This window comes from Scyliorhinus torazame, chromosome 13, assembly GCF_047496885.1.
Source record: "Scyliorhinus torazame isolate Kashiwa2021f chromosome 13, sScyTor2.1, whole genome shotgun sequence".
Lineage (NCBI taxonomy): Eukaryota > Metazoa > Chordata > Chondrichthyes > Carcharhiniformes > Scyliorhinidae > Scyliorhinus > Scyliorhinus torazame.
This window is the reverse complement of record NC_092719.1, coordinates 170,663,583-170,691,371: the sequence shown is the minus strand read 5'-3', so window position 1 is coordinate 170,691,371 and position 27,789 is coordinate 170,663,583. Positions and strand designations below refer to the sequence as shown.

The 27,789-nt window shown below is 42.5% G+C and overlaps 1 protein-coding gene across 1 annotated transcript in view; it reads right to left on the bottom strand.

The window, feature by feature from the left end:
- dennd6a (DENN/MADD domain containing 6A) overlaps positions 1 to 27,789 on the bottom strand; it is a 213,996-nt gene that overhangs the window by 170,215 nt on the left and 15,992 nt on the right. Inside the window, exons 2-3 of the mRNA XM_072472432.1 lie at positions 23,915 to 23,953; positions 23,783 to 23,825 (exon numbers count right to left, since the gene is read on the bottom strand). Coding sequence (XP_072328533.1) covers positions 23,783 to 23,825; positions 23,915 to 23,953 — 82 coding nt within the window. The remainder of the gene's footprint in view (positions 1 to 23,782; positions 23,826 to 23,914; positions 23,954 to 27,789) is intronic.

Sequence of the window (27,789 nt, the reverse complement as noted above, 5' to 3'; positions counted from 1 at the left end):
GAGTAATACCCCACCATGAGACAAGTGCTGCAATTCTTTTACACATTTAGTATGAAAATCATTAAGCATTTTATCTACAGATGTGCACGTATCAAAAGCTGGAACTCCATTCAATACTATGGACAGAATGGACCATTTCTATTACCAATACAAATAAAATTTATTTTAAAAAATGGTAACAAAATGATTTTGAAAAAACTAAGCAGCAGTTAATGTAGTCCATTAGCAGAGATACATTAAGATTGATTTAGTTGCTCTTACAACGTTCAACGCATTGGGCTGCAAGTTCAAATTCCAGTAGTATCGAGAGAGAGAAAACGCCTACCCTAATTAAAGGGAGAAAAAACATGGTCTGTCCTCATTGTGAAAGACTGCCAGCTTTTATGTGGGCTGTTGAATGGAGTACCTTATTTCCAGGAAAAGAAAAACTAAGACACAATCAGTTCCACCTTTTAATAGAATCACAGGCAGCCTTGCCCCACCCAATGAGCTAAAGTGAACAAAACAAGTAGTACCAGTGAGTTTGGGGACGTAAACAGAGAAAAAAAATAAAGACACTTGTTTATACAAGGTGCCAGTAATTTTAAAGCGATAATTTTAATCAGGGAGAACTAACACAATCCAATATTAGGTTACACAGTGTTACTGATCATTTAATGAAGGTTTAAAAGAATGTGTCACATTCCACCTCCTGAGCCACAGTCATTGAAAGTCAAAGCAAAACGCTGCTTTCTGAAATGAGATTACCAAGTCCCACAACAACCATTCTCCTCTTCCCAACATCCGCACAAAATGACTTACTGTCCTATTATTTCCGTGCCCGTTTACCAGGATCGGTCCTTGTACCCGCTTCTCAGTCACCTTCCCAAAATAGCAGATTTCCTTTTTTTCTTGACTCCACTCAATAAGGTATTTTCCTGCCCCCAACAAAGACTATTTTCTCTCTTCTGCCCTCCCTCCCTCCCACAGCATTACCACACCCCTGAAACCTTTTCCAGTCAGATTCCAAGAGTGCATCCCTGCTTCCCCTTCTTTTGCTCCCTGAACAATCCTCTGCTCTATCTGTCCCCCAAGATGGTTTCTCCCTGCTATAAGCTGCCTGTCTATCTCTCTTTTCCCTCCCCATTTACAAATAATGTACTGCAGAATTAATCCTAGTCAGTAGTTTACCCTGGGTTCCTGATGTATTGGGGCGAACGATAATTATGTCAAGAAAAAAATGCTATTTTATTTGCATTGGGTGTGTTCTTGTACAGTGAAACCTATGTATTGCACTGGAGATGAGTTTCTAAACATACATGTTTTTGCTGTTCCATTTTCACTGTTAACACAATTTCTGATTACAAGAGAGCATCCGGCAGAGTGGAGATTTATGAAGTATGGGGAAGGCAAGCTGGAGTCCAGGATATTCATTAGTCATTTGGAATGGATGCTGCCACACCTACTGAGTATTTCAAGCATTTTCTGCTTCTATTTTAATTACAGAATATGTTGTACAGTATTTGGAGCGAGGTTGAAGTCAGGAGTCTCCAAATTTATGCAGAAGTTAATGATTTTAATTTCACTAAACTGTTGAATGTTTTTTGTTGCATTTTTTTTATTCTTGGGGTATGTAGTGGAAAATGTCATAATGGCGAGCTGCATTTTATTTTAGTAGAAGGTGCTGGATTGTTTTGTTGCCAAAAAAGTGACATTAAATAGATGATTCTGGGCATTGATTGATCTTTGCTGAATTTCAAAAGTATTCTGGATTTTGCTTAGTTGAAAGAATAGCGGTTTCTTTCATTATCATTTAATTGGTGAAAGGAATTATACAACCATGCAGCACTACATTCACATCGAAGTAAACATTAATTAAATTGATATTAAGATTTTACTGAACAAGTCCATCATAAACAAATGCGTTATTTAATAATTCAATGTTACTGGTTGCTACTTAAAAACGAACAATTAAAAACTAGATAAGAATAATTTGAAACTGTATGAAGAGGACTGCAAATTTACGCAACCTCTACTATCACCTGTAATTTAAACCAAATGCTCCAAGGAAACCAAAATTACAAGAGCTAAGCTATTAAATTACTAATCCAATTAACTATTTAGCAGCTCTGTGTACTGAATGACACGTGATTAGTTGCTGGCTCCTTATCAGTAACGTCTTGGAATATCGTCACCAGTGGTCCTTCGTTATCAAAGATGGCGGTTTCTTGCATGTATGGAATCACCTGTTGTGTTCTAATGTGGCTCTGGCTTGATTGTTGACCTGCATAGCTTTCCCCAGTGTGGTCAAAGATGAATTGTCTAATTTTGTATGGACTGCCTGGTCTTCCAAACTTGCCTTTGCCTCAACTGCCAATACAAATAATACTCTTGCAGTTTGAAGGAAGCAGTGCTGCTACTTGAGATCGCTCCCAGGTAGTTCTTTTTTGTACATTTTTCTCCCAGTCCATTGAAGACATGAGACATGTCCAAAGGTTCGCCTTCAAGGAATCCTTGAACTCTAATCTTGGCCTACCTCGCAGATGATGTCCAAGTTTAGGTTGTATGATCACCTTAAGGATTGTATCATCAGTGCTACATGTCCATTCCATTTGAACTGAGCTCTGATAGCGAGTGCTTAAATTCCAGACATTTCTAATCTTTGAAATACCTCAAAGTTGGGTACTTTGTCCTCACATTTTATGCCCACGAAGATCTGAATGCACCTCATGAGGAATCATTCCAAATGCTTAATATGTCTCGAGACCATGTCTCCCATCATATTACAGGAGGGTAGATGCCCCTCTGTCTATGCCCCTCAGGTCTACAAAGTTATAAGGGGCATAGACAGAGTGGACAATCAGAGGCTTTTCCCCAGGGTAGAGGGGTCAATTACTAGGGGGCATAGGTTTAAAGTGAGAGGGGCAAGGTTTAGAGTAGATATACGAGGCAAGTTTTTTTTACACAAGTGGGTGCCTGGAACTCGCTACCGGAGGAGGTGGTGGAAGCAGGGACGATAGTGACATTTAAGGGGCATCTTGACAAATACATGAATAGGATGGGAATAGAGGGATACGGACCCAGGAAGTGTAGAAGATTGTAGTTTAGTCGGGCAGCATGGTCGGCATGGGCTTGGAGGGCCGAAGGGCCTGTTCCTGTGCTGTACATTTCTTTGTTCTTTTCTTTGTAGATATTACCACAGATTTGTATTCAGCAGTTTTGTTGTAATATTGATGTTTTGTTTCCTCTAGTTGCTTGCATAAATAGGCAAATACTGAGCTTGTTCTGGCAATTCTATTCACCACCTAACTATCAATGCAGATTTTACAAAGATTGTGTTCAGACTTATCTACAGCTATCATGGTTGTGTTTGATAGTTATAGCAGGTGGCATACAGTAAAAGTTTTGTGGTGGTTGGTTGAGTATCTCAGTCTTCCTTCAGCTGATGGTTGGCCCATAGTCTTCAACTACTTTTGAAAAAAACAGCCTGGAATCTGCTGAATGCCAAGCTAAGAGTGTGACATGAGGGCACAATAACTGTCAATTCCCGTATCATCATCTCTGATACCTCAGTTGAGGATTTCAGTCGCCTTGGGTTGAAGAGATTGCCATCTGTTCAGAATTGGATGTGTATTCCATCAACAATTCCATCAAATGACCAGAAAGCATGGCAAGCACAGGAACCATGACACACCCTGCCTCACACCATCTGTTATGTCAAAGGGACCAGTGTATTCACCACACAACTTTATCAGGACATTCAAGTTTGACTAAGCCTCTCTGTTTACTATGTTGAAGGCCTTGTCAGGTCAAAGACACAGGAGGGTCCCATATGTTGTTCATAGTATTTCTCTTCGATCTCAAGTGATTCTGCTTTTCATGAACCCACTGACTTTGTGACAATATACCTTTTGCTACGTGGCTAGTATGCACACCATTTGTTTCAAGCTGAAATTGCTTCTACATGTTTTTAATCTAAATCCTAGCACAAAAATGTCAGAAGTATTTTGTTAAAAATTTGTTCCACTGGGGATTTCTGCTTATGCACAATAAGCATGGAAACGTGCAAATTACATTTCAACATTACGCTGGTAAACACATGGCATGATGTGGATGCAAAAAGGTTTTTTAAGATGATAAAAACTAGGAGCAGGCAGCCATTGGCCCATAAGCTCTGCTCCACCATTTGATCAATGGTTGATTGAATTGCGGCCTTAATTCCACTTTCTTGTCAGTCTCCCAATTATCCTCAACATCTTTGTCAAACATGTGTCTAACTCAGTCTTGAATTCAATGAGACAGCCCCCATTGCTCTCTTTCCAAAGAATAACGACCCTCAAAGAACAATTTCAATGCCACCTTCTAAAAAAATGTTTTTCCACCAGAGATTTTGTATCCTTCAATTGAAAAGGAATATGCAAGTCTAAACTTGTACAGCAATAAAACTGAACAAAATATACAGCTAAATGGCCAAGCAGCTCCAAATTGGATTGCACTCAGCTGTAGCCTACAATCCATGATTTCCATGAGCATCTTAGTTTATCTTTAACACAATGAAGTTTAAAAAAAAAAGTATTTTTCCTACATATTAATAGTAGTTGATTGAAAAATCTTTTTAGTAATTCACCATTTTTAATAATTTGCTTCAAATCTGACCTATTTTGACATGAATTTCTATTTCTTCATTAAAGAATCACCTACTCAGTCTCACGGAGAAAACACAATTGGATAAAGATTTTCTATTTATAAATAAAACTGTAGTGTTTAAACCCATTGAGGCAAATCAATTCAACTCTTGTGGATCCGTTTTCCAACTTGAATTGATTTTAAAACTGAAATTATAAATATATGGATGCTTGTGCAATAATATAAAAGTATTTCTTCTGTTTCACTGATTAAGAGCAAAACAGAAGTGGCATTCACTTTCTCAGAGGTTCAGCAAATTTATTTTTACAAATATGAGGTTTACAAGTTTATTATATTTCAAAATGGTGTCTTCAAAAAAAGGTAAAATGAAGGAGCCGAGCAACCTGTTTTGAAGTCTGCTGGACAACAGGTCTGGGTGATGTGGCTGTTAAGAATGAAAAGACCCAAGTTGTTTGCTGGAAAGAAGGTGCACAATATTTGCACTTGGTGACAATGTAGCAGCATCTGTGTTTACAATGGCTAGACTATTAGCTTCCAAAGTCCCTGAAAGATGTTGAGAATGTCAAGTTGTAAACAGTTATCCTTTAGACTGTCCATTTACTTGTACTATGGAAGAGCTGGGGTCTAAAGAATAGCTAATCAGCATTTCTATGTGGACACAAGGCCCATGCATCACATGTTGCCATCAAGATGGGAAGGGTTTCTAAGATAATCCTAAAAGCTCAGAGAGATAAGCAGTCTGCCAGGATACGAGAGAGGGGGAGCAGCTAGAAGCCAAAACATTTCTGTGGTTCATCATGCAGGAGGGAGCTCACACTTGGATTGAAAAGACCAAATTTGTGAGGATTTGAAATGAGACTGGAATATCCTCAGAGCTTGTGGTGGAGGGAGATTCACCAGGAAAGACCCTCACGATGAAAAATAGATATGGGGTTGAAAGGCTGGAGAAAAAAGTAGTAAACCCTTCGGAGCTAGGAATCACTTTGGACTGGCTCTGGGAGAATTGAATGGCTACTTAAGGGACAGTGTCAAGTATACCTGTGAAGTGGGTTTTTTGGTTGTGTTACAAATAAAATAGGAAAGTATTGTTCTATAAGTGGCCTACAACAATAGTGTTTATGGTCAGTTTTTTTAAATATCTTTCATGAGACATGGCTAGGACAAGATTTTTATTGACAATCACGAATTGCCTGTGAGAAGGTGGTGGTGAAGCCTTCTTGAACTGTTGAAATCCATGTGTTGTAGGTATATCCACAGTGCTGTTAGGGAGGGAGTGACTGGATTTTGACCCAGTTACAGTGAAGGAATGGAGATATAGTTCCAAGTCAGTATGGCGTGTGGCTTGTTCCAGTAAAAATCTTAAACGTGAAATCTTGCCATATCTTTTGAGCTATTAACTGGAAGTTCAAGTCTCTACAGGAATCTTAACATTATCAACTTTGCAGCTCAGTCAGAAAGCACTTTTCTGTTTGGCAGAACTGAAGTTCAGGTTGGAAGAACAGGGCCAGGCCCCCAGATTGACACCGGGGGTGTGTGTGGAAGACTTGCCTGCCCCCCCCACCCCCATTCAGATAGTAACATGGAACGTCAGAGTCCTCAACAGGCCGGTGAACATATCCAGGAGACACACCCAAGAGAGAAGGATCGACTATGGGTAAGGAAGGACTGGGTAAGACAAACGTTTCATTTATGTTATGCTTCGACACCAGGACAACTGGGGGGGGGCTGCCACACTAATCAACAGGACTGTATAATTCACAGCGATGAGCATAATGGGAGGGTAGACCCATGGAGGTTCAATCAACCAAGAGAAAAAAATTAATTCTCTTTCTTCTCCCCCATGTGGGCAAGGCCTACTCACGCACAGGTTTTTTGTTGTAGGGAAAAGGATGTTTCCAGAGGTAACAAAAGCAGGATACTCAGCGATTGTAATCTCTGACCACGAGCCAAATTACATAGATGCGAGGTTGGCGAAGGGCCAGGCCCAACATTCCCATGGAGGCTGGATGCGGCGCTCCTCGCCGATAAGGAAATCAGCACAAAAATATCCCAAGCCATCGACGGTGATGTATCCTGCAATCAGAGCGCGGAGGTCTCACCCTCCACGTTCTGGGAGGCACTGAAGGCGGTGATCAGGGGTGGAATCATAGCCTACAGAGTCCTTAGCGACAGGAAATAAAGAGCAGCCAAGCAGCTGCTGATCCGACTCAATACTGGAGGTGGATCGGCGGTACTCCAAGGCCTCAACTGTGGAACTGCTGGCGGAATCTGACCTGCTCTCAACAGGGAAAGCAGTTCACCAGCTCTGTCAGGCACGGCGGGGGGTTCTACAAACATGGAGACAAGGCCAGCTGCATGCTGGCACACCAGTTGAGAAAACAGGCTGCTGCATGAGAGATAGCACGTGCTAGGGACAGAAATGGTAGGATGGTAGTGGACCCAGACAGACAAAGTTAATGAGTCGTTACAAACTTTCACTGAGGGTTATACATCTCCGAACCCCCAGAGGGGGGGTCTAGGGGATGGAACAGTTTCTCGACAGACTGGATTATCCCGGTGGTAGGGGAGGACAAGAAATAAGGGCTGGAAACACCACCAGGGCTGGGCGAAATAGCCGAATGCATCAATTCCACGCAGCCAAGGAAAGCGCCGGGATCAGATGTGTTCCCGGTAGACTTTTACCAAAAATTCTCAGCAGCATTGACCCCTTATGTGCGGGAGATGTTCAATGACTCAGTGTCAAACGGGACCCTGCCGCCCTCGCAGGCCTCAATCTCATTGCTTCCCAAAAAGGACAAAGACCTGACAAAGTGTGGATCATACAGCCCCATCTCTCTTCTAAGTACTGATACAAAAGTCCTAGCTAAAGCACTAGCAAGGCATCTGGAGAGTTGCCCTACCAGAAGTGATCGTGGAAGGTCAGACCTGATTTGTCAAGGGCAGATAACTAACAGCGAACATCATACGCCTGCTGATGACCCCATCTGGGGAGAGGGCACCATAATAATAATAATAATAATGAGTCACATCTTTGCAAGTCTCTCTTCACCTCCACCAGAGGTGATCATCTCCCGAGACGCTGACAAAGTCTTCAATCGAGTAAAATGAAGCTACCTCATGAAGGTGCTTAAATGGTTTGGTTTCAGAGCAGGGTTCACCACGTAGGTGAAGCCCCAGTACAGCACTCCTCCGGCGGGCATTTGGAGGAACGGCGCCGGCTCTGAATACTTTCAGCTGCACAGGGGAACGAGGCAGGGGTGCCGGCTAACCCCGCCACTGTTCGCACTGGCAAATAAACAGCTGGCTATTGCCCTTAGATAGGCGGATTTGTGGACTTGCATTCAGAGAGGGGCCAGAGAGCCTAGAGTCTTGGTCTATGTGGATGACCTGCTCCTGTATGTGTCAAAACCTCTAGCCAGTACGGGAAAGATAACTGGACGCCCTGGGAAGTTTGGCGTCATCTCAAGTTACAAACTCAACCTGGGAAAGAGTGAAACTTCCTGGTGAACCCCTGAGAAGGAGGAGTGGAATTGGAGGAACTTAAAGTGACCCTAACTAAGTTCAGGTCTTCCCCACAGCTACAAGACTCAACGACTCCCCCTCGGACTAATCTGTTCCCTGTAAGAACACGACTCACCACGCCCTATGCTGCTCTTGCTCATCTATTTGCTTTGTTTGGCCCCTTGTTCCGCACTGTAACCAATCACTATTTATCAATGTACTGTGTTGATTATTCCTTTTGTCTACTATGTACGTACTGTGTACATTCCCTTGGCCGCAGAAAAATACTTTTCACTGTTCTTCGGTACATGTGACAATCAAATCAAATCAAAGGTACCTGGGGATCCAAATGGCCCACATCTCGACGAGGCTCCACAAATGGAACCTCTCTGGCCCGGTGGAGGTGAAGAGAGACTCATTCCCTCTTTCGCTAGCAGGAAGGGTTCAGCAAGTCAAAATGAACGTGTTGCCCAAGTTCTTCTTCGTATCCAGATCACTCCCGATCTTCATCCCCAAATTCTTCTTCACCATGGTCAACAAGTTAATCATGGCCTGCTGACCCTACCAAACTCCTACTGGGTGACAAACGCGGAGGGTGAAGGGGTAGCGAAGGGAACTGGCGACGGACTGGGTCTGAGTGGAGAAGGCCTCCTGCACGGGGACATCAGTCTGAGCGCTGGCCACCACACCACTCCTAGGCCCCCCAGCCTTCCATCTCCACACACACACATTCCAGGGGCCCAGTGACAGTAGCCACCCGAAGGACATGGAACCAGTTCAGGCGCCACTTCAAACATGGCAAGATGTCCATCTGCAATAACCTCAGGTTCACACCGGCAAGGATAGACGCCACATTTGGGACATGGCGGGAGGACAGAGGAACACTGACAGTAGAGGACATGTACTGTTATGATAGACTGGCGAACCTGGGGGAACTCACAAACAGGCTCCAACTCCCGAAAGCGAACAAGTTCAGGTACGTGCAGCTGCGTGACTTTCTCTGTAGGGAGACAAAAAAGTTCCTCCAGAGACCAGGACACCACATTTCTCGACACAAAGGTAAGGCTGGACTGGTTAGGGGATGACAAGTGTGGCAACATCTACAGACGACTTATAGAAAGGTAAGTGCCCACTGGACAAGACCAGATGAAAAATGGGGGGCGGGGGGGAAGGAGAAGGGCATGGAGATCGAGGGAGGACTCTGGATCGAGGCGCTGCACAGGGCAGCACAGTAGCATAGTGGGGGCAGATCGTAGCATTGTGGATAGCACAATTGCTTCACAGCTCCAGGGTCCCAGGTTCGATTCCGGCTTGGGTCAATGTCTGTGCGGAGTCTGCACATCCTCCCCGTGTGTGCGTGGGTTTCCTCCGGGTGCTCGGGTTTCCTCCCACAGTCCAAAGATGTGCAGGTTAGGTGGATTGGCCATGATAAATTGCCCTTAGTGTCCAAAATTGCCCTTAGTGTTGGGTGGGATTACTGGGTTATGGGGTTAGGGCGGAAGTGTTGACCTTCGGTCGGGTGCTCTTTCCAAGAGCCAGCGCAGACTTGATGGGCCGAATGGCCTCCTTCTGCACTGTAAATTCTATGAAACCAGGTTAGGTGGATTGGCCATGCTAAATTGTCCTTAGTGTCCAAAATTACCCTTAGTGTTGGGTGGGGTAACTGGGTTATGGGGATAGGGTGGAGGTGTGAGCTTGGGTAGGTGCTCTTTCCAAGAGCCGGTGCAGGCTCGATGGGCCGAATGGCCTCCTTCTGCACTGTAAATTCTATGACCTATGATACAGGATCAACATCGCCTCCTCCTGCACTGGGCCAAGCCTGCACAAGGTGGTGCACAGAGCACCTCTCATCAGGAGGATAAGTGCGAGCGTTGTCAGGGGAGCCTGGCCAACCACACCGTGTTCTGGTCCTGCCCCAGACTCTGGAGTTCTGGATGGCCTTTTTTGAGGCTATTTCCAAGGTGGTGGGGGTTGAGATGGAGCTGTGCCCCATCTGTGTCGGTCTTTGGGGTGTCAGAGCATCCAGAGTACTGGACAGGAAAGGGATCAGACGCCCTGGCCTTTGCCTCACTTATCGCCAGGCAGAGACCTCTGCTAGACTGGAAGCACCAGGGCCTTGGAATGGCTCTCTGATCTGGCTGGGTTCCGGAGACTGGAAAAAATAAAATTCACACCAAAGAGGTCTGAGGAGATTCCACAACATGTCCAAAAAATTCACAAGCCTCTTCAGATCTGTTCGCAATTGGGACCTCTGTCACATACATGGTGAAAGCTTGGGGCTCATGTATTGTCGTTTCTATTGTGATGACTATTACTATTGTTGTTCCTGTATCTTTCTTGTCTGCAGAAATCCTGTTTTTTTTTTTTTAAATGCCAAATGCCAATTAAAATATTTTTTAAAAATAAAGAAAATAGCAATGCCAACTAATAATCAGACAAAAATGGATGCCGAATCAAAGGAGAGATTAGGGGAAATAAAAAGTAGCCGGGGCGGGTGGGGAAGAGGAGACACCCACACACACACACACACACATAGGCCTTTAGGCTGGTTTTATAAAAGAAGCTGGTGAAGAGGTAGGTTTGGAGAGGGAATTCCAAAACAGGGCAATTGAACACATGACTGCCAATGATGGAGCATAGGAAAGGAAGGGCTGGTGCACAAGAGACCAGAATCAGAGGAACTGAGAATTTGAGGGATGTGAATGAGTTGTCAAACTGGAGTACATTATAAAGATAAGAGACAAAACACAAGAATGACATTTTAAAATTGGTGTGGGGGACTGGAAATCAGTGTAGGCCAACGAGGACAAGGTGATGGGAGAGTCTTAATGTGGAATCAATAGAGTTTCGGATGAGCCCATCCATGGAAGGCTGGCTGGCCTTGAGGAAATTGAAATAGTTAAGTCTGGCAGTAACAGAGGTGTGGATGAATGCTTAAGCAACAGATGTATTGAAGCAGCGGTTGGCAAGGTTATTATTACTACTCACTTTCTTTCCATTGGCCTCCCTCCTGAATGAATCCATATACTCGTGGAAATTTAAGCACCATCCCAGTTCTGCTTGTCCTCCCTGCTCTCCCTCCATAGAAATAATCTTATTTTCACAGCTTTTCCCTTCAACCTTACCATCTCCTATGTCCTCTATATTCTATGGTACTGATTAGATGGATCAGAACTAACTAATTCCTTGTATCCCGTTATCATCTTCCAACACCAATTCCTCTGAGAAAATCTATTTTCAAATCACTTCAAACCTAGCCTAGCCTTTGCGCTCCATTCTCCATGACTTAAGTCAACTGCATCTAGATTTGATATCCATGTGTTTTTTTTTACACTTTTTGATAAATTTAGAGTAGCCAATTATTTTCTTTCAATTAAGTGGCAATTTAGCGTGGCCAATCCACCTAACCTGCACATCTTTGGGTTGTGGGGGCGAAACCCACGGAGACACGGGGAGAATATGCAAACTCCACACAGTGATCTGGGGCCGCGATCGAACCCGGGTCCTCAGCACCGCAGGCAGCAGTGCCAACCACTGTGCCACCGTGCTGCCCGGATATCCAGGTCTCTAGTTAATCTTTACGGTGGACAGTGGTAATGCAAAATACTGTACCAAGAGATCATAAAGGCAGAAAGTGTGAAGCGTATTCATCCTTCTCAGTATGGCCCCATTTTAATTCCCTTCACATGCAAGAGTTCTGACTTAAACATGAATACAGAAACAGTGTAACCATGCCTCACCATATACATCTGCACCACAACAGAACTACTAGACTCACTCGCCTCTGCTAAAAACATTCATTACTCCATTTGTTTCTCCTTTAGTTTCCTCATGTACATCTCCCCTTACCGTCCAAGTGAGAGAAGTTTATGGATTTTGCTGTCACTAAGACAGAGATTATCCATTCAGTTACCTCTCCTGTTCCCTCTTGCTCTTGTTCACCAGGCACCCTCCTGCCCAAGCCTTCAACCTGGATCATTATCTAATTTATCTCATACGCTTTCAAGTTCTCACAGTTCATATTCTATACTTCTTGCTGTATTGATTCCACACTGCTATGTTACCGTAAAAATTAATTTATAGGACGTGGGCGTCGCTTTCTCAGCCAGCATTTACTGCCCATCCAGAGTTGCCCTTCTTGAACCGCTGAAATCCCAGAGGTGTAGGTACACCAAGTGCTGACAGCAAGCTTTTCATACTTGGAGGGTCAGGGGAGATGGGCCTGAGGAAACTAAAAGAGAAACAAATGGAATAATGAGTGGCTTTTGCAGAGGAGAGTGAGTCTATGTGATTCCGTTGTGGTGCAGGTGGACCTGGTGAGGCATGATTACACTAGCTGTGCATCTAATGTTTAAGTCCGAACTCGTTGGAAGTGGAGGAATAAAAACAGGGTCATACCAAGAAGGATAAATACGTTTCATGCTCTTCCGCCTTAAGATCTCTCGGAAAGGGTATTCCAAGACTTTTCACCCAGTGACAGTGAAGGAACGGCGATAGATTTCCAAGTCAGGATGGAGAGTGGTGTGGAGGGGAACTTGTCGGTGGTGGTGTTGCCATGTATCTGCTGCCCTTGTCCTTCAAGGTGTTAGTGGTCATGGATTTGGAAAGTGCTGCCTAAGGAGCCTTGGTGAGAGCTTCTGCAGTGCATCTTGTAAATGGTACATCCTGCTACTGCTGCTCGTTGGTGGTGGGGAGTGAATGTTTGTAGAAGGGGTACCAATCAAGTGGGCTGCTTTGTCCTGGATGGTGTAGTTTGTTCATTGTCGGAGCTGCACTGATCCAGGCAAGTGGAGAGCATTCCATCACGCTCCTAAACTGGTGTCTTGCAGATAGTGGACAAGCTTTGGGGAGTGAGGTGGTGAGTTACATGCCACAGGGTTCCTAACCTCTAACATTCTCTTATAGCCACATTATGGTTAGTCCAGTTAGGTTTCTTGTCAATGGTAACCCTCAAGATGTTGATAGTGGGAAGTTCATCAATGAAGTTCAATGGTAATGAGATTGAATGTCTATAGGGCAATGGTTAGATTTTCTCTTGAAGAGTCATTGCCTGGCACTTGTGTGGCATAAATGTTACTTGCCATGTGTCAGGCCAAACCTGGATATTGTTGAGATCTTGCTCCATTTGGACATGGACTACTTAATGCCTGGAGTCGCCGAAAATGGTGCGGAACATCCTCATCAGCAAACATCCCCACATCTGATCTTATGTTGGAAGGAAGGTCATTGATGAAGCAGCTGAAGATGTGCCAGGACACTACCCTGAGGAACGCCTGTAGTGATATCCAGGAAGTGAGATAATTGACATTCAACCACCTCAGCCATCTTCCTTTCCCATTAACTGCAGATTTGCTGGGGCTCCTTGATGCCATACTCGGTCAAATGCTGCCTTGATAACAAGGGCAGGCACTCTCACCTCACCTCTTTTGTCCATAGATGTAGAGAGGTTAGGAACGGAGTGGTGCTGGCAGAACCCAAATGGAGCGACAACGAATAGGTTATTGCTAAATTACGTGCCACTTGATTGCACTGTTGATGGCCCCTTCCATCATTTTGCTGGTGATTGAGTGTAGACTGATGGGGTGGTAACTGGCCGGGTTGTTCTTTTCCTGATTTTTGTGTCCAGGACATACCTCGGAAATTTTCCACATTGTCAGGTAATGCCAGTGTTGAAGCTGTACTGGATCAGCTTGGCTACGGGCGCGTCATTTCTGGAATACAAGTTGCCGTACTGCTGCCGGAATATTGTCAGAGCCCATAGCCCTTGCAGTACCCAGCACCTTCAGCCGGTTTTTGACATCACAGGGTGAATGGAATTGGCTGAGAAGTGACATCTCTGTTGCTGGAGACCTCCAGAAGAGGCAGAGAGGACCACCCACTCAGCCCTTCTGGTTAAAGATTGTTGCTACAATACCAGTGAGCCACCTCCTCCCTTTAACCCACCCAACTTACCTCCCAGACAACTTTGGTAAGTGGTAGTGTAAATTATTCTCTATCCTCAAGTGTTATCTCCCCCATTAAAAAAAAAACATCACCATCCCCTTTTCAAAATCATCCTAGACCCAGTCATTGCAAACTGAATCATCTCCACTTCCCTTTCTTCTCCAAAGTCCTTGAGCATGTTGCCAACACAGTAATTTGCTTTTATCGGAAATCTGTGCCTATTTTCTTATAATACATTGGACGAGATTCTCTGGCCGCCTGACCACGGGAAATTCCCGCCCGAGGTCAATGGACCTTAACATGGTCTGCGACCCGCCCTTGGTGATCTTGCGGTGGGTGGGGCAGAAGAATCCAGCCCACTATTTGAATTTATCCAGGTTTCAACTTGTCACAGCATTAAATGGCCTTGACTGAAGTTAGAAATTATTACTTTGTGTCCGCACTACTTTTTCCAACCCCTTTCCTCGATTCTCCAGCTTAGTGAAAACACCCTTGTTTATTCCCACTCTTAACTGTCAGTTTTCAGCCACTATATTCTACTATATTCCCCATTATCTCCAGAATCCCTCAAACATCTATTCTGCATCCCTTCCTCTTTATCACCTACTTTAATTCGCTTGGCAATGTGGTCAACAGGCATGAGGTTAAGTTGAACATATGCGTTGAACATACACTAAGCTATACATTTCCAGCTATACATTTCCACTGCCTCTCTCCACTGTGTTGGTCAAATTTCCTGTTGGACAACAATAAAAGGAATGGCTTCACACAGTGGCACAGTGGTTAGCACTGCTGCCTCACAGCACCAGGGACCCGGGTTCGATTCCAACCTTGGCTGACTGTGTGGAGTTTGCACATTCTCCCAGTGTTTGCGGAAGTTTCCTCCCGGTGCTCTGGTTCCCTCTCACAATCCAAAGATGTGCAGGTTGGGTGGATAGGCCATGCTAAATTTCCCTTAGTGTCAAGGTTAGCAGGGGTTATGGGATGGGGCGGGGGAGTGGGTTTAGGTAGGGTCTGCGCAGACTCGATGGGCCGAATGGCCTCCTTCTGCACAGTATGGATCCTATGGATTCTATCTGCAAAAATGTTAAGGACTGAATTTTGAAGAAAAATTCAATATATTCTAATTGATTGGAAGTACGCTTCAAAAGCACAAATTAGTACTCAAGTATTGTCGTAATTATAGATTATTCCTTTGTACCTGTAGCCTAAACAGCCAATAATTGAATTTACAGAGCTTATCAAAACAAAACAAAAGGACCTTGAATTCTTTTTAAAAAAAAGAGCAATAAGCCTCATCAGTTTCATCCAACTGCAGTACAGATATATTTTATGCAGCAGTATATGTTCATCCTTCAAATGCAAGAATATGCCATGTTTACACAATGCTGTACTCTCATCAGATATCAGAAAAATCTTTTTGAAGTGCTTAATTTGGCAAACTGTCCAAATGCTGATCTTATGGCGATATCAGTGTAAAACTACAATAGGTCAACCAGCTGTAAAGTAAGATTGGCTTACATCAATGCATTGAAAACTTTTACCTTTATATCAAATGGGAATAGAAAGTTCTCAGTAACCTAATTTATGGAGCTACCAGCGAATTAGGTTTGTCATGACCCCAATTAAGAGTTTAAGTCCCAAAACCGCATGGTGGTGGAACTTGGTCCCAAAAAAGCTGATCGAAATAAGTTTTTTTGGAAATAATTTTAATAAATGTAACATGTAAAAAAACTCTCCTTCCCAATATTCTTCTCCTTCTGTCCAAGGTAGTGACTAATCTCTGGGTACATTTCCACTTGCATCACCAACATTCAATATCAAGTTCCCGGAGTTCAATGTTCATCTATGAAGCCAGTCATCACATGTCAGCATGGAATTTATTGGATGCAATTTCAGTCAAGCTTGATTATATGTTCATCTATCTTTACTAGCAGAGTGCACTAGATATTAATCGGAAGCAGAAACCCTGGTATGTTCCCTATTTCTACTCTAGAGAATTGGGGGAAAAATGCAATTCATTAATTGCTACCAGACATATATCTGCCAATTCAGCAATGGAACTTAGGAAATTCCCTGTCTGTGACTCAGCACTACACCATCCCCCCCCAATGTATATCCACGCAGCTAGGGAAAGTTCATGCACATTTCATAAACTTTCCATGTTCTTGCCTTGGTGCCAGAGTGTTGGTTTATTATGCGGTTTGTAAAATGTATCAAGGTATGACAAACCTGCACAAGATAACTAGATCTGATTTTTCCTCCTCCCTGTAAAGGTTATGCGCCTCATTTTCCTGGCAACATAACTTAGATTGGTAATTCCAAATTTCATATTTTTATTCATTCATGGGGTCTAGGCATCATTGGCAAAGCCAGCATTTATTAACCAAAGAATGGTAATATGTATTCCAAGTCAGGTTGGTGCGTGACTTGGAGGGAATCTACACCATGTGATAAAAATTGTGAGCAAGTCATTCTAACTCATGGGAGAGTGAGTGTAAATAGAATTATGTCCCAAAGTTGTCTTCGAGACTTCAGCTCTTCATTTATAATCAAAATAACACGCAAAATATGTTAAACATCTAGCCCTACTGTTATAGAGCATGGAAATTGATATAACAGATGGTAACCACTCAAGAACAAAATAGTTCTGGTTAGTTATACCTCCTAGGGAATGGCAGGCTTTAATTCAGATTTAACTTGAATCTCAGTCAAGATAACTGCACTTCTTTGGTTCATGTTGAATCATCGCCTATTCTTTAACCAAAATTTGATTTTCAAATATTAGTTTATTTAATTATCAAACCAAAATATGGGGATGCTTTACAAGTAAACTTCTTTAGCATAGATAGCAAAGAGCTAATTGTATTTTCATTCCATTGTATCTTCTTTCCTGAAACCAGGTGACTTGTGGCAATTCTATATGGACATATAGAAGATTTTAGATCCCAGCCAGCAACATTGATTTTATTCACTGCACATTCAATGGCATTATCATCACTGAGCCCCCACTATCAACATTCTGAGTGTTACCATTGACCAGAAACCCAATTGGATTAACCATGTAAATACCGTGGCTACAAGAGAAGGTAAGAGGCTAGGGCGAGTAACTCGCCTTCTCATTCCCCAAAGCCTGTCCACCACCTACAAAACAAAAGTCAGGAGTGTGATGGAATATTCCCCACTTGCCTAGTTGAGTGCAGCTTCAATGGAAGTTCGACACCATCCAGGACAAAGCAGCCCACTTGATTGGCACCCTTTCCACAAACATTTATTCCCTCCACCACCGATTAACAGTGTACCATCTACAAGATGCACCTCAGATACTCACTCTCCTCAGACAGCACCTCCAAACTCATGGGCAGTGCCATCTAGAAGGACATGGGCAGCAGATACATGGGAACACCACCAGCTACAAGTTTCCCTCCAAGCCACCCACTATCCCGACTTGGAAATAGATTGTCGTTCCTTCACTATCATTGGGTCAAAATCCCTTCCTAACAGCACTGTGGGTGTACACACACCTTGCAGCAGTTCAAAAGGAAAGCTCACCACCACCTTCTCAAGGACAATTGGAGATGATGGCCAATGAATGCTGGCCTAGCCAGCAAAGCCCACATCCCTTGAATGAATAAAAAATATACTTGCTTCTGTATTCAGGTGCTCCTACTCTCCCATAGACTTTGTGTACAATGTACCATTTCTATTCAAATATTAGGTGAATGAGTATCAAATATCAAGCTTCTTTTCCTGCTTTGTCAAAACAAACAGCCAACTTCTGTTTATTTCTCCCTCACACAGCATGGTTAAAATGATAACATTGCCAAACAGAACCATGGCACAAACTTGTGCCTTTGTGCCGTCTTATTCCACGATAAAGCTTGAAGGAAATTGTGGTACTACACCAGGAGTTCTTTCCCCCTCTACATTGGTTTGTTCACTCTATTATTTTAAATCACTGAGGATAATGAAAATCAATGAATTTCAATGCAAATCGTTTTGCAACAGTATTTTACACGAGCCACTTTGTGCCTTGAAATAGGAAAAACAATATGGAAGGATCAGACAGACAACATAACTGTAAAAATTAATAATAATAATCCTTATTGTCACAAGTAGGCTTACATTTACACTGCAATGAAGTTACTGAAAAGCCCCTTGTCGCCACATTCCGGCGCCTGTTCGGGTACAGAGGAAGAATTCAGAATGCCCAATTCACCTCACGCATGTCATTCGGATTTGTGGGAGGAAACCCACGCAGACACAGGGAGAACATGTAGACTCCGCACAGACATTGACTCAAGCTGGGAATCGAACCTGGGACCCTGGCGCTGTGAAGCAACAGAGTTAACCACTGTGCTACCGTGCCGGCCCATAGTTCTCCTTGTAAATGACAATAGTACAATTATACCATCTGCAAGATGGGATTCAGACAGCAAGTCAAAAGAAAATCAGGAGATTTATTTGGAGTAGCTAACAATTACAGGTTTGCATGAAAGTACATGGAAATTACAACTCAAACAGGGCGTTTGCCTTAACCAGTTTGTAGAGTTTACATCGTGCCTATACAATAATGGCACTAACTGCTAACATGGAAGTGAATTCCACAGCCTCTGCTACCCTTGCTCGAAATCTCATATTTAATCTTGTAACTATGGTCCCATGTTTTTAATCCCTCAACTCCTAAAAACAAGTTATCTTCTATCCACCTTGTCCAATCGTCTGACACTAAACACAATCATATTGCCCTATAATATTCAATGTTCAAAATGAAAACAGCCAATTTTAAAGTCTTATTTAGGTGGTACCCTCGTAAATGTTGGGCCATCTCTAAATCCTCAGTATCCTTCTTATAGCATGTAGCCCAATGCTGCACAATAGAAATTCAGTTAAGGTCTTATTAGGGTTTTATATAGGCTCATCATTGTCTCTTGGCTGTTACATCCTATGCTTCTTGGGTTCAGACCTTAAGGTTGCAAATATAGTAATAGAACTCATCAAATCAAAGTGCTGCCTTTAATATTGGTGAACCTGTACCCCTAGATTTATCTGTTCCAAGACAGCATTTGGTCTACTTTTATTGAGCAAAATTACATTTTCTTTTTTCAACCAAAATAGATTAACTCATACTTACTGATAATGAATTTTACTTGAGCTTAATTCTTTCATCTTATTGATATTCCCTTGCAGCTTAATTTGATCTACTGTAGAATTAACTGTAACTTCTATCATCGGCAAACTTTATCAACATTCTCCCTCGAGGTTTATATCTGAATCATTTACACAAGTGAACAGAAGTTGCCCTCGAACTGAACCCATGGGACACTACTGCCCACTTCTAACTCCATTACCGACAATCTTTATTATTTGTTTTCTCTCTTCTAAGTAATCTCTTGTAAACTCCCACATGGTACCTTGTCAAAGGCTCTCTTAAAATCCTTGTACATCAAACCCAACGCATTTTTACAACCCCCCAACTATTATCACCTGAAAGATTACCATAAGGTTTGTCAAACACAAGCATCTTTTGAAATCTGAGCTACTACCTCTCAACAATTTCTTTCTTCAGATATACAGTAATTTAATTTTCAATTGAAAACTCGAATTTTCCCTATTCCGCTTGAACTGCTTGTAGCTGCTCCAACCAGGAGATCTGCTTTCATAATACATCACACTTGTCTATCTTACGTCATCTTTCCACATTCACTGTAGCTCATCTGTAAATGCTCTATGATGTCCATCATCCAACTATACCATATCAATCCCTATTTCTGTTGCCTCCCACTTTGCCCTCTGGATCAGATCTCTGCAGTTTTTAAGCTCTTATCATATGGTTGTAATACTGACACATTTCCTACTCTGGATGCCAGTTTTTAAAGAGTTTGTTTTGCTCATGCAACTGTTCATTTGCCTTATGATCTGTACATGGAGGTTTAAGCAGAAATCTTAGCATCCACATTTAAAAGGTTTCTAAGGCATATAGGAAAGTGGGCAGAATGTAACATCTTAGGAGTTGTTTTCCTTACTCCAAGCTTGAATTTTCTTGTTGTTAATACATCCTGTGCCTTCATGAACTGACTTCCGGCGATCTCGATCCTTCTTCTGATTTCTCCATCGGATCAATTATCTTCTGTTATTATTTGTCCCAAACAGACACATTTTTAAAAATAAGTTTAGAGTACCCAATTCATTTTTTCCAATTAAGGGGCAATTTAGCGCGGCCAATCCACCTACCTGCACATCTTTGGGTTGTGGGGGTGAAACCCACACAAACACAGGGAGAATATGCAAACTCCACTTAGAATATGATCCAGGGCTGAGATCGAACCAGGAACCTCGGCGCCGTGAGGCAACAGCGCTAACCACTGCGCCACCGTGCTGACAAACTTATTTACTTATTTCTAGTGTGACACCATCTACTACAATCTTCACTCTAGTTTATGTTAATTTATTCCTACTGCCTTCCAATTGTTTTTGTCTTGGTGTTCATACTTCAATCCACATTTTACTTGATCTGTGATATCCTGTAGGTTTCTTATGTTTCTGCTAGTAACGCTATGTCGTCAGCATACTGCAAGTTTGTCATCTTCTTGTCTCCAAATTTCACTGCTGGTAGTACATCTGACTCCCTGAATATTTGTTGTGTGTGAAGCTTGAATAATTTTGGCTACAGTCCACAGCCTTCGCATATTCCTCTCTTCACTGGAACTATGTCTGATTGTCCATCTTCTCGTCTGATGCTTGCCATTTGGTCCCAATATGGGCTCTGGATAAATCTCACATCCTTACTGTCAGTCAATGTCACATTTAAGTAGAACATCTATTCGCTTTTGGTGATAAACATGAAGGAAAGCCTATTCATAATCTATGAGCATTTGCAAATATTCTTTCTTGTTCAATTCCAGGTATCTCTTGAACATTGTTCTTCGGTTAAATATTCCCTCTCCTGTTTATACCGCAGGTCTAAATCCAGACTACATTTTGCCAATTTCTGCTTCAAATGTATTATTTATTTCTATTATGATTTTCAAAAATCATATAAGTTGACTTAAGCTCATAGTTCTAAAATTCCATTTCTTTTGGTTTATTAGGTAACTTTTTATTTGAAAATATTTTTATTCAACGTATTTTAAACAATTTTACAATACAAAACAACCCAAAACAGAACAACCCCAGCAGTCAACTCCCGAAAGTGTATGGTGAACAAACCACAACAATTGTACAACCCCTCATTTGCGCCCCTTCAGCACAAACTTCATCTTTTCCAGGGTCAAAAACTCCAGCAGGTCTCCCCACCACGCCGAGGCATAGGGTGGAGAAGCTGATCTCCACCAAACAAGACCTGCCTGTGAGCAATCAGCGAGGCAAAGGCTAAAATATCCGCCCCTGCACCCGCCTGCAGCTCAGGACGATCTGACACCCCGAATATGGCTTCCAGGGTACTGGGCTCCACATCCACATGCAAGAACCCTGGGATTGTACTGAACACTGTCCTCCAATACCTTTCCAGCTTCGAGCAGGACCAAAACGTATGAACATGATTCGCAGGTTTCTTAGATAACTTAGTGAATAATTAATGTATTGTGTCACTTGGAATGCATACTTGGGTATATATTTGCTCACAAGTTTCTGTTATCGTTTTTTTAGTTTATTATTTTTGCTCAAGGTTGTCTGTGTTGCTTGGTTCGGTGGGATGAGAGGCCCCAACCAGTAAAGACAAATGCCTTTCTCTTTCTCTAAAGGCTGTACGCATAATTTCTCATCATAAAACTCCAACAAAAAGAGCAAAACTTTGGGAAAAAAAAAAGAAGTTTCTGTTATCACTTCTGTTTCTCTATTAACCGTCCTGTATTGCTCAATTTTATTCCATCTCCCATTTTAATCTATGATCACTCATAGATTATTGGTCACTCATCAGTCTCGGAGGAAGATCAACACTCAAGAACCCCGAAATATAGTTTGAAGAGTTTCTGAAATGTTATTCCACATGTCCCTCAGAATTCCATACAGCCCTGAATTTTGCAGTCAGTGGTAAAGTAACAGAGCGTGCCACTGACTTCAAAGAAAGCTGCCCACAAAGATCTAGCAATCTCTCTGAGGTGAAGTTCACCTTTGCGGATGTAAATTTCAATCTGGTGCGAAGTCAGGTGATTTCCAGGTGTCCAGCAAAAATGACGTTACCAAACAGAGTAAGCAGTCAAGCACAATGAAGAATTCCCACAAACACCAAACCAGTAAGTAAAATGTAATTATAATAGCTTTCTTTAAATTTTGCAGAGAATGAAATAAAAATTGGGCTATATGCAAACAAACTTCATCATTATGGAAATATTCGACGTTACACAAATATAAAATTAATTTCCAGGGTCAGAGAGGTTTATTAGCAGTAATGATTAACATATTTTTAAAAATTGAATTACACCTCAGTAACAAGCCATTTTTCTGGTGATTTATAACATTAAAATTACAGCGATAAGGGAAAGATTTTGTCAGACCAATCATTTCCACAGTCCAATCATTTCTAAAGATTGCCACAACTACACATTACTGATAGCAACTTCTGACTTTCCGAATTTGACCACACCTGTGCAAACGCTAGAAGTTGCTTTCCGTTTCACAAGGTAAGGATCAGAGAATGTTGACAGTTTCGCTGACAATACAACGAGCATTCTATAAGTGCTGGAAAGTGGAACTAGGCTGGGTGGTTCATTTTTCAGCCGGCACAGGCACACTGGGCCTCTTTCTGTGCCATAAACGTTGGTGATGCTAACCAAAAACTCTGGCCAACATCTTTCTTAACCTCCATAAAGGTTTCATAATATATATTACCCACTCGGTCGCTACCACTTCAGGATTAATCTAATTTCCAATGTCACTCTTCAGTAAAGGTTGGTTTAAACTTCTGGGCAAATACCTCTGCCATTCCTCTCTTCTCAGAAAGGTATCTCGTTTGTGACAATTGCACTTTCATTGTAAAATATTTTTGATGATTGATTATTTTTCCAGATTCTCTCTCAGCATAATTTATCTTGCTCATAATCTATTTTCTCATTATCTCCTTCAGTATATTTTGATAATTCTCGTTGTCTTCATTAGTGTTAATCTCTGCATAGCCATGGCATCTACAAACCACTAACAGTATTATTATTATTTTTTTTAAAATGCAATTCATACATTCTGTTCTTTTGAAAACAACTCACTGTTGCTTTACAGTTTAATGCATCATTGTCTCCTTTTATGTCAGCTCAGTTGGTTCACTCCTCATCTTTCTAAAAACAGCCCTGATCCAATCTGGAGATGTTCTAGTTTTTGGAATGATTTTTTTCCATTAACACTTGGATCTTAAACCTAATCATATTTGTGTCAGTGTTCCCGAGGTGCTCACTCACATTTAATTCACAAACCTGATCTCATTATTCATGGGCACAGCTAGCGATGTCTCTGCCCTTGTTAGTCTAGAAAAGATTTTTTGAGGGAGGAGTTCTTTACACATTTTCAAGATTCCATTTTCTCCAATGACTTCCTTTTAGTACCAATTAAAAAATGGATAATTAAAATTTCCCTATGTTGTTTCTGTTCATCCCTGTTCTGACTGGAGACTTATCTTTCATTCAAATGAGAATAACCATCAAAGGTCACTGATAGTGTTTAGTGGCCTTACTGGTCAGTCAAGCATGGGCTAGTTTAATGAAGAGAGCAATGGTAAAATTACCTGAATTGGAGTCAGGGAAGGATAAGTAACAAATGCTTGTTTTCTGTAATACAAAGAAATGCACTTGATGATAGGTACTCTTAACAGTTCAGAACAAGTAATAAGATAGTTTGCAGTGAGAGTTATACTAACCTCTTTGTCGGATAGCTTTGCATGAGGAGGATATATGATCTATAAAAAGGTGAAAGCAATATTAACATTTTTAAGAGACATGCTAAACAGTCATAATACGACAGCTTGGAATATTTGTTGCATGCTATTTTAAATCATTAAAAGTGTAAAAAATTGTACTGTGAAAACAAGTATCTTTATAAACTATCTTTTCCGTACAAAACATTGGTGAAGAGTAAATACTGATCATTCTCACAGCTTCATCCTGGAAACAGCAATATAAATTTTTAAATGTATTAATTCCCTTATCCAATTATAAAATATCTAGAGCTACATGACAGTGTACTAATGTACTGTGTAAGAGAATACTGGCATGGGCCTTACGCTCCACAACACAACTTGTTTTATAAGTCATTAGAAGGAAGTGTTACGTTGAAGTCAAGGATCAGGTTTTGTGGTCAGTGGTGAATTTACAGCACTCGGTTGTTCATTATGCTTATGTCTGTCCACAGGATTATGAGCTTTTACACTGCATTTATCAGACAGTCAAAGTAACAAGGAGCCCTCGACAAAGGTTCAAGAATTTGTGTGAACAGGGCAAGCAACAGCAGATTGCAGAATCCTTACTGGAATATCCAGAGTTAAAGCAGCCAAGTGCAAATTAAAATGCTGAATTCAATGCAAAATCATGTGCAGAAATCAAAATTGAGATTGAGACAACAGACAGAAAAAGTGATTTAAAAAAAATCTCCAACAATAATTCCAACCTTAGTTCATGAAACTGCACACTTATAATAAAAGGCAATAGAGCAGCTGTATGGCAGTAATGACTGGTTAACATGCTGGTAAAAATTCACTTGTACTGGAATGGACAAGCTCCAACTTTTTCTGGGAAGTTCACAACTTCATGCCTTTTGTGTGTTTGAATGCAGAGTCCCTCAGTATGGTCCAGGTGCTGCGATGCTTGTGGAAGAGCAGGTAAAATTAGGCAGCAGCTTTGCGTATGTGAAGTTGGGTCAGCCTGAGTGTGAGAGCTGGAGTGAGGTTTGAAACTTGGTAATTTGGAGCAGCGTGGTAATTTGGTGCACAGTGGGCCGAGGTGCTCTTTCCCTTTTTGTTTTGTTTTCTTTCTTCTTGCTTTGTAACTGGTAAGCTGCAGGGAGATCCAGAGAACATCCTGGGAAGGTAAGTGATAGAAAGACCTACCTCATGTCAGGAGCTGTGACCAGGAGAAGCAGATACAAGTGCTACTCTTGAATATCCATTTAAATTACTGGTTAGAAATTGCATTGAGACTGAGGGAATAAGGATATATATTTTAAAAATGTTTACATTAAAAAACCCTCAAATTAAATAAAATAATGATAGAGGGTCAGGTGATACATTGTTCACGCATGATGTGGGAGCTGGTGGACCCCATTGTGGTTCCCAGTGAGCACGTCTGTGACAGGTGTTGATTGCTTGAGGAACTCCAGCTCAGAGTTGATGAGCTGGATTCTGAGCTTCAGACGCTGCAACACATCGGGGAGGGGGAGAGATTCCTGGACACTGTGTTCCGGGAGGCAGTCACATCCCGAAGATAAAATACCTTGAATTCGGCGATTGGTCAGGGACAGGAGGGTGTGGCTGCAAGTGAAGCAGGTAGAGGGATCCAGGAGTTAGGGTTGCAGGAACCCAAAGGTTCAAGATTCTTGCTCCCTGTGTGGATGGGAACAGTGTTGCGCAGGTCAAAGAGACACAGCCTGAGTGAGTGAGACACATCCAGAGTGGGGAATTTGAAACTTGGTAATTTGGTGCAGTGAGGTAACCAGGAAAGTTTCGGGAGCCATTTGGAGGAGGAGGAGCAGTCTCTGTGTGAGTATAAAAACCTAACGGTAACTTCCTGTTTCCCACTTTTTTTCTTCAAAAGTGACGTCAGAGGGAAGCTGTGATCTGATTGGTTGATAGCAAATCTGCCCCAAATGTAAAAAAACACAGCTAAACTCACAAACTTAAATTAAACTAATTAATTAACTAGAGATGGCTGGTCAGGTGATGTGCTTGAGCTGCTTGATGTGGGAGCTGGCAGATCCCATTGCGAGCTGCAGCGACCACATCTGCAGTAAGTGTTGGCTGCTCGAAGAGCTCCGGCTCAGAGTTGATGAGTTGGAGTCTGAGCTTCAAACACGAAGGCACATCCAGGAGGGGGAGACGTACCTGGATACTGTGTTTCAGGAGGCAGTCACACCTGTCAGACTAAGTAGTTTAAATCCTGCCAGTGGCCAGGGACAGCAGGGTGTGACTGCAGGTCAGGCAGTTAAAGGGAACCAGCAGTCAGGGACTCAGGAGCCTCAGCCCTTGACCCTGTCCAACAGGTACGAGGCACTTGCTCCCTGTGTGGATGGCGAACAGGGCTGCAGGAAGGATGAGTCAGCTGACCAAGGCGCCATGGTTCAGCAGGCCATTCAAGGGGAGGGAGTAAATAGGCAAGTTGTAGTTGTAGGGGATTCTATTATCAGGGGGATATAGTATCCTTTGTGAGCAGGATAAAGAGTCCCGCATGGTATGTTGCCTGCCCGGTGCTAGGGTGCGGGACATCTCTGACCGGCTTGAAAGGATACTGGAGAGGGAGGGGGAGGATCCAGTTGTTGTGGTCCATGTCGGTATCAACAACATAGGCAAGTCTAGGAAAGAGGACCTGTTTAGAGATTATAAAGAGCTAGGATTCAAATTAAAAAACAGGTCCTCAAGGGTCATAATCTCCGGATTACTGCCCGAGCCACATGCAAATTGGCATAGGGAGGCAAGAATAAGGGAAGTTAACACGTGGCTGAAAGAGTGGTGTGGGAAAGAGGGGTTCCTTTTCATGGGACACTAGCATCAGTTTTGGGACGGGGGGGGGACCTATACCGTTGGGATGGTCTCCACCTGAACCGAGCTGGGACCAGTGTTCTGGCGAAAAGAGTAAATAGGGTGGTCAATAGGACATTAAACTAGAGATTGGGGAGGGAAGGGAAAGTCAGGGAACCAAGAGGTGAAGTAATCAGTGGGAAGCGTAGCTGCTTAGGAATACAAAAAAGCACGAAAAGACAGAACTTAGGAGAGGTTACAATAGTCCCTATCTCACAAAATATGACACAGTGTATGGAAAGGCTCAGTAAACCAAGGTCCACCACACTAAGAAAACAAAAAGGGACGGTCAATAGAGAATTAAAGGTGCTATATTTAAATGCGCGCAATGTACGGAACAAGGTAGATGAGCTTGTGGCCCAGATTGTGACTGGCAGGTATGATGTGGTAGGCATCACAGAGACGTGGTTGCAGGGGGTTCAGGACTGGCATTTAGGGATTGACAACCTATCAAAAAGACCAGAGAGGTGGGCAGAGGGCGCGGGGTTGCCTTGTTAATTATGAAATTAAATCAATAGCACTAAACGACATAGGGTCAGATGATGTGGAGTTTGTGTGGGGAGAGTTGAGGAACCACAAAGGCAAAAAAACCATAATGGGAGTTATGTACAGGCCTCCTAACAGTGGTCAGGTCCAGGGGCACAAAATGCACCACGAAATAGAAAGGGCATGTCAGAAAGGCAAGATCACAGTGATCATGGGGGACTTCAATATGCAGGTGGACTGGGTAAATAATGTTGCCAGTGGACCCAAAGAAAGGGAATTCATTGAATGTTTACAGGAGGGCTTTTTGGAACAGCTTGTGATGGAGCCCACGAGGGAACAGGCCATTCTGGACTTAGTGTTATGTAATGAGCCAGACTTGATAAAAGATCTTAAAGTAAGGGAACACTTAGGAGGCAGTGATCATAATATGGTAGAATTCAGTCTGCAATTTGAAAGAAAGGTAGAATCAGATGTAAAGGTGTTACAGTTAAATAAAGGTAACTACTGGGGCAGGAGGGAGG